The 7,924-nt window shown below is 46.6% G+C and overlaps 1 protein-coding gene across 1 annotated transcript; it reads left to right on the forward strand.

Moving 5' to 3' along the window:
* Positions 1 to 567: 567 nt before the first annotated feature.
* On the forward strand, positions 568 to 3,791 carry LOC108934048 (extracellular calcium-sensing receptor-like). The gene is made up of 6 exons (XM_029255327.1): positions 568 to 725; positions 880 to 1,174; positions 1,300 to 2,097; positions 2,203 to 2,424; positions 2,631 to 2,754; positions 2,878 to 3,791. The coding sequence occupies exons 2-6, from the start codon at positions 914 to 916 to the stop codon at positions 3,789 to 3,791; spliced, it is 2,319 nt and encodes a 772-aa protein (XP_029111160.1). The 5' UTR covers positions 568 to 725; positions 880 to 913.
* The last annotated feature ends 4,133 nt before the right edge of the window (positions 3,792 to 7,924 follow it).

Consider the following 7,924-nt stretch of genomic DNA (forward strand, 5'->3'; position numbering starts at 1 on the left):
GGACTCGAACCCCAGACCCACCAGAAAGCAGGACTGTGGTCCAACCCACTGCGCCACCGCACCCCCCTAAATAAATACATAAATGCTCAAATCTAGCAACTAGGGTGGCGCAGCAAGTTTGTCAAAAGACCAAGAGACCTGTTCTGGGGTTCGAGTCCTGTGTGGGGTGCCTTGCTGCAGATCAGTGTCCTGTCCAGGGTGTGTCCCCTCCTCCTTTCAGCCTTGTGCCCTGTGTTGCTGGGTTAGGCTCCGGCTCGCTGCAACCCTGTTTGGGACAAGCAGTTGTAGACGGTGTGGGTGAGAGAGATCTAGTAATTGCAATTACAGCAATGTGGGAACCTGGACCAGAGACCACCCCCAAAATTACTGTAGTCTTGACAACTCCCCTTTCTTCCACCACCCACCCCACAGTTACTAGTGGGAGGAGTAGAGTGCAGGATGGCGTATTTATACCAGAGGCTGAGTGAGTCACATCATGCCCTGCTGGCAGTAATGTGGAACACATCTATTCTGATTATCTTGGTGGTTACTCTTTCCCGTGTTGAAATGATTTCTCTGCAGGCCTCATCAGGCATTGGGTGCAGGCTGCTAGTCAGTCCCAGCCCAGCCATCCTGACACAGTGCGGGGACTTCACAATCGGAGGCATATTCTCACTGCACCACTATCTGAAAACCCCAGAGCACACGTTCACGCATTCTCCAGAGCCACTGCAGTGCACTGGCAGGTCAGTGAGATCTCAGGGAGTATTATTTTTATTGTAATATTGAGGGAATTCCAGCTATCAACGATATTGCTTTTTTAACAAGGCCAGAGTTTATAAAAAATGAAAATGTTAAACTGAGATCTGTTATCATGCCTCCAGTGTTCTTGTACAAAAGTTTGGATTTCAGAGAGCTGCGCTTTGCCCGTGCCATGACATTTGCCATAGAGGAAATCAACAACAGCACGGAGCTATTACCAGGAATCAGGCTTGGCTACCAGATCCACGACTCCTGTGCCTCTGTGTCAGCAGCATCCAGAGCTGCCTTTCAGCTGATCAATGGCCTGGAGCCAGCCTTCTTGCTCGGTTCCCAGTGCTCCAAATCCACTACGGTTTCTGCAGTCGTGGCTGAGTCTGGCTCTACTCCCTCCATTGCCATAGCCCGAGTCCTCACCCCCTTTGGCATCGCTCAGGTGGGCTGGCTCAGCTCATCTTCTGTGTGTCCTCTAATTGTTCACTGTTTTTAACTTCTGTTTATTTCTCACGGGTTTCTTGACAAGTTTTTACAATGTCCCGTTCCTTCCTTCCTGTTCTGCAGGTGAGCCACTACTCCACATGTGCCTGCCTGAGCAACAAGCAGCAGTACCCCACATTCTCCAGGACTATTCCCAGTGACCAATTTCAAGCAGCAGCTCTTGCCCAGCTGGTCAAGCACTTTGGTTGGACGTGGATTGGAGCAGTGCACAGTGACTCAGACTATGGGAACAGTGGCATGGCAGCCTTCCTGGCAGCAGCTAACGCAGAGGGCATCTGTGTGGAGTACTCAGAGGCTTTCTACAGGACCAACCCCCGCTCACGTGTGCGTCGAGTGGCCGAGGTTATCCAGAGATCCACTGCCCGGGTGATTGTGGCATTTGCTTCCACTGGTGACATGCTTGTGCTACTGAAGGAGCTGGTGGAGCTCAGTCTTCCACCGCTACAGTGGGTTGGGACCGAGGCTTGGGTCACTGACCCCAGTAATACCCAATTTGGCATGTTTCTTGGAGCTGTTGGGTTCGGAGTCCGTAAAGCCATGATACCAGGCCTACGGACTTTTCTGCTAGACCTGAGCCCAGCACAGGCATCTGCTTCACCCATCTTACAAGAATTCTGGGAAAGCGCATTCAGGTGTCGCCTGGCAAGTGGTCCAGTAGGACCTGGGGCGCAAGTCTGTAATGGGAGTGAAAGTCTGCAGCAGCTGCAGAATGCCTACACGGACACATCCCAGCTGCGCATCACCAACATGGTGTATAAGGCAGTGTACGCAGTGGCACATGGCCTGCACAGCCTTGTATGTGCAGAGCAGAACGGCTCCACCCTGCACTGTGACCGTGGAATGAAGCCGAACCCTCTGCAGGTGCAGCATGCTCCCAGGGTCATGTGGGTCTAACAACTGAGTGTCACACAGACCATAATGATTGTGACTGACAGCATCTTCTAACCACCTCCCCTCTAATTTCAGGTCCTGGAGCACATCCGTAAGGTGAACTTTACTCTCAATGGGAACCGCGTCTCCTTTGATGCCAACGGAGACCCTGTCGCAACCTACGAGCTGGTGAACTGGCAGCTGTCAGAGCACGGGCAGGTGGAGTTTGTGAATGTGGGCTACTATGACGCATCTGCACCAGAAGGGAAGCTCCTCACAATGACCAGGAACATCACATGGACAGGTGGCCAGTCACAGGTAGAATTCTAAGTCTTTGCTCGACTGTCATTGTCTTTGCTTGACTTTCTCCATTTCACTTCTACATTCGGATAATCAGAGCGTGACTGAATTGAAGAGGAAATACTTTTACTGAAAGGGAAATTTTTCGTAGTAACACCCGCAAAGCGCTATCTACTGATGAGTATGCTGACATGCTGCATGTCTGTGTGTGTAAATCCCTGCAGGTACCCAAGTCAGTGTGCAGTGAGAGCTGTCCCCCAGGAACTCGCAAGGCTGTGCAGAGAGGAAAGCCTGTCTGCTGTTACGACTGTGTGCCCTGTGCTGAGGATGAGATCAGCAACAAGACAGGTGATGGGACCTTTCAAGGTGTTTTTGTGATGCATTGTGCATTTTAGACACACTGCAGACAGGAAGAACCATGAACACAGTGCATATCAGATCAGTGGAAACCATGCTATTTCTGTTCTGCAGACTCCCTGGACTGTGTCCGCTGTCCTTCCGATGCCTGGCCCAACCCCCAGGGAGACGCCTGCATCCCAAAGCCCATCGAGTTCCTCTCATTCAGCGAGTATCTGGGAATCATTCTGGCTGCAAGCTCAGTGGTTGGAGCATGTCTTGCCATTGCCATCGCAGCTGTGTTTTACCTGCATAAGGACACTCCTATTGTGAGGGCCAACAACTCAGAGCTGAGCTTCCTGCTGCTCTTCTCGCTCACCCTCTGTTTCCTTTGCTCTCTCACTTTCATCGGCCGGCCCTCTCAGTGGTCCTGCATGCTGCGTCACACAGTGTTCGGGGTCACCTTTGTCCTCTGCATCTCTTGTGTTCTGGGCAAAACGATAGTGGTGTTGATGGCCTTCAGGGCTACACTTCCAGGCAGCAATGTCATGAAATGGTTTGGACCTCCACAACAGAGACTCAGTGTTCTTGCATTCACTTTCGTACAGGTCCTCATTTGTGTGCTCTGGTTAACATTATCCCCTCCTTTCCCCAACAAGAACATGAAGTACTACAAAGACAAGATCATTCTCGAGTGTGACGTGGGCTCAGCCGTGGGCTTCTGGGCTGTGTTGGGCTACATTGGTCTCCTCTCTCTCATGTGCTTTGTACTGGCTTTCCTGGCCAGGAAGCTGCCCGACAACTTCAACGAAGCCAAATTCATCACATTCAGCATGCTCATATTCTGTGCGGTGTGGATCACCTTTATCCCGGCCTATGTCAGCTCACCGGGCAAGTTCACTGTAGCTGTTGAGATCTTTGCTATAATATCCTCCAGTTTAGGTTTGCTAATGTGTATATTTGCACCTAAATGTTCTATAATATTATTTAAGTCAGAGAAAAACACGAAACAGCACATGATGGGCAAAGTTCCATCCAAAGCTCTCTGAAGGAAACCAGGGAAATTTAGGCATGACTGGCTTAAGAGAAATGAGAATTGTAGAGTCCATCCTGACTACTCTCATCCACCAACTCTGACTGGATCCTCCTCTGGGTCTGTTAACATCTGTAAATAAAATGACCCTCAGGGCTTATAGTGTGGAATTCTTGTCTTCTTGATAATTGTTCAGCTAATGTACAAATAACATAGAATCCTAGAGCATCATATCTCACACTATACATATGGTCCCAGGGAAAAGAGTAGCTATCCGGCAGGTGCCAGCAATTTGTCAAGGTCCTGTGAGGTAAGAGGTGCACTGCAAGCTACAGCTGTGGAAGGAGTCACACAGACCCTTGGCGAGTCCCATCATTTTGTTTGCAAACCTGGACAGAAGCTGGAACTCAGTAACGATTTCTATCAAGTGAATATGATCTCTTGCTTTGATGCCTGTCTGTTGCCCACAATCTCAAAGAGCTTCTCAAGTGCCTCAAGCAGGGCAACGGCATCACCAACTTAGATGTTACTAAAAGATTCTGGCTGCTTGACTCCAAGGAAAAGATAAGTTTTCATACCCCAAAAGGCCTTGACCTCTGCCAGGTTCTTCCATTTGAACATCAAGGGGCACCTGCCACCATTCAGCATTTGATGGACCAGGTACTAAATCTGCACCAGGGGTACACTGCCACCTGCTGTAATGATTTAGTGGTTCGCAGGAACACCTAGAAAGAAGATGCAGAAGGTCTTCTGGGCCCTATGCAAAATAGGTTTTTGTAAGTGCAAGTTTAAGTCATCAAGTCAGAAAAGTCAAATAAAACTGTAGAGTGCAGGTATCTCTCAATTTACCAAACTAATCAATTCCAGAAAATATTGCAAAGATCAAATTTGTGGATACTAAGAGCCTAATTTCCATTCTTTTAAATAGAAGAAAATAATAAAAATGCATTCTCAGACCATCCAAAACCCCAAACCTATTTTTTCAAATTTCACTAAAACAGTTAGCTAGTTAAACCAGTTAGTCATATCCCACAGGGGTATTTATTAAATTTACCTCATTTACAAAAGCCTGGAAGACATATGAGGCATTAACCAGCCCAAAAGGCATAACCAAATGTTCATAATGAGCAAGGGAGGCACTAAAAAACGCTTTCCATCTGTTACCCTGATGTATCTGCTTCAAATTATACCCATATCAAAGTGTACTTTAGTGAAAATTATAGCCTTGCACACCTGTTCCAAGCCTTGACTTGACTCTCAAAATAAACTGGTCTTAGGTGATTACCACATGGTCCTTCCAATTTCATAGGGCAGTTGCTCAGTAAAACACTGCATCCATCAGCTAGGATATTATGTTGGTGAACCATGTAGCATCTGTGTTTTAGACTACCAGCAGGCTGCAGAATACCACCTCCATCTGTAGGAGGAAGCCTTTCCATTTTTAAGGGTTAGCCACTGTTGTGTGCAGGGGTAACCAGGCAAGGGTCTGCAGTACAGGATAAAGGTGGGATAGCCAAAAGAGAAGCAGGCACAGGAAGGGCAGTGTCAGTCTGACTAGCTGCTTGGTTCATTGCATTATTAACAGAACCAGCAGGAGTCCAGGGCCCCTGCTGCAGTTTTCACTGTGGTCGCATAGATTTATTTTGTACTTGCTGCTGCTATAAGTCAGCACACATTTCTGTCATGTAAATCTGCATTTAGTTTTAAAAATATTTTTTGTTTATTGCAAAGTGTCAAGAACTTTCAAAACTTAGCTCATTAATTTTACCTATTTCATTGACCTGGAACCTGGGAGTGATCATCAACTCAATCCTGTTCTTCTCTCAGATATGGAAGCCACAACCTGGCCCTGCAGATACATCCTGCATAACATCCGCCGGATCCACCCTTATCTCACAATAAACTCTACACAACTTCTGGTCCAGACCATAGTGATAATTTGCCACTGCATGTGTTGTTTAACCTGTCACGCACAAGAGGTCCGAAGTCGAAAGCTCAAAGGTTTTTAGTTTTTGCTTCAGCGTGGTGGAATGACCTCCTTCTTTTATGCAGAACTGCTGAATCTCTCATTCAGGGAGTTCGCAAAACATATATCTTTCTAACTGACTTCTCCCTTGATCTCGTTTCTCCTTCATAAATGTGTACTACATTATCTGTTTGAAAAAATTCTATGTATAGTTACGTGTGTAATGTGTACTGGTTTATTCAGTGGTATTAGACAAATTCACTGTACTCAAGAAGCACGTCTGCATCTAGAGCTGTCTGACCATTTGTGCAATGTACTTTGTATTCTGTCTTGAAATATATGTTGCTTCAGAGAAGAGCGTCTGCTAAATGAGTAAACGTGAATGCGTACAGGTAAGTCAGTTACATAACACAGTCAAAAAACACACACCTAGCTCAACCAAGAGACACATTGTCTGTGATAGGTATGATGTATTATCAAACAGACTGTGGCACTCAGTCTGAAGAAAAAAAAGGGCAGAGGGACCTTACAGGCAGTCTCAGGAGAACCCTATAGAGAGCAAAGCCACCTGTACACAATCCTCACCCCCTCCTTGCGGGGGGAGGGCTGCAGCAGGGTCGACTTTTGCGGTGGGACCAGAGGGACCTGTGATTGTAACTACATCAGTACCAGCTCCACCTGACCGTGTCTGCAGGGGGTGGGATTTGTTGTTCTGCTATCAGAGAGTTGAATACAAGCTTACTATATTTTGCACAGAACTCTCCCAGGTCCTGAACAAGTTCAGAAACTAAGGGAAGTAATGAGGGAGACACTAAGCATGACAACTTAGACTACTGTGAATCTTTTTATAACCATTCTTTACACTTATTGAGACAATTCTATGCCATATTTCCATGATGTGATGTGACAGCACAATAAGCATTGCTTGCAAGATATGTCTGATAATGTGATGTTCTTTAGGGGTGGAAACGCTCATACTTACCAAATTTAACATAGTTTTTTTAATAAAATTTAAAAAGATCAAGAATTATTTCATTTCTTAGCAACAGTTTTCCGTTAAAAATACATACCTTAACGGTGCTAAAGAGGTTACGGCCATTGCCTTACAATCATTGTACCAGGGTTTGATACCAACTTCTGCTTTACTACCTTTGATCAAGGTACCTATCCTGAACTGATACAGTAAAATTATCCAGCTGTATGAATGGGTAAATCTGTGATGAACATTGGTGCATATCGTGAAGGAAACAAACTAACTATACTTAAGAGTCACACAACTGCAGCTATCTTTCTTTCTCCTAATGTAATGCACAAATTGTATTATCTATGGGGGGTGCGGCGGTGCAGTGGGTTGGACCACAGTCCTGCTCTCCGGTGGGTCTGGGGTTCGAGTCCCGCTTGGGGTGCCTTGTGGCGGACTGGCGTCCCGTCCTGGGTGTGTCCCCTCCCCCTCCGGCCTTACGCCCTGTGTTGCCGGGTTGGCTCCGGTTCCCCGCGACCCTGTATGGGACAAGCGGTTCTGAAAATGTGTGTGTGTGTGTGTGTGTGTGTGTGTGTGTGTGTGTGTGTGTATTATCTATGAGATGTACATCACTTTGGAGAAAAGCATCTGCTAAATTAATACATGTAAATGCAATTGTGTGTGTGTGTGCATGGTCATATTTTGCTACCCTTGTATAAAATTTTTCATTAAACCTTAAAAATGGAAAAAAAAAAAATACGCTTTATAAAATTTGTTGTCTTCTTCTCTAAAAAATATAAGCTAAGACCTTCTAGTTGTCAGGTACATTGCTGGGATCTGTTTGTGAAGTGTAAAGACTCTTTTCTTGCATTAAAGAGAGACTTCTTGTGAGGTCCCCACAAAACAGTGACTCTGACTAGGTAGGCAGATTCAGTATCCACCACAGCATGGTGCCTCACTCCACTGGGCTGCCTTGGACCACTTACCACGCCCCTGCTACAGTGGTAAGTGCCTCTTGTTCCACCATCCACCCTACCTTTGCAGGTGGGAGGGTCAGGGTGCTGGAATAGGGTATTTATACTTGAGGCTGAGTCCTGTCCTATCTTGCCCTGCCACAGCCATAGTACAGTGGAGGTGTGTGATGATGTGGACCATGGGCATTGTGGTTCTCTGGGTAATCGACCTTCCCAATATCATTGTCGTTGCTCTCCCGGACTCATCA

This window comes from Scleropages formosus, chromosome 10, assembly GCF_900964775.1.
Source record: "Scleropages formosus chromosome 10, fSclFor1.1, whole genome shotgun sequence".
Lineage (NCBI taxonomy): Eukaryota > Metazoa > Chordata > Actinopteri > Osteoglossiformes > Osteoglossidae > Scleropages > Scleropages formosus.

Bases quoted from the DNA above. Each gene is read 5' to 3' on its own strand.
- LOC108934048 (XM_029255327.1), top strand. From the start codon at position 914: ATGACATTTGCCATAGAGGAAATCAACAACAGCACGGAGCTATTACCA. The intron at 1,175-1,299 runs GTGGGCTGGCTC...CCTGTTCTGCAG, and splicing joins CCCCCTTTGGCATCGCTCAG to GTGAGCCACTACTCCACATG. The intron at 2,098-2,202 runs GTGCAGCATGCT...CTCTAATTTCAG, and splicing joins TGAAGCCGAACCCTCTGCAG to GTCCTGGAGCACATCCGTAA.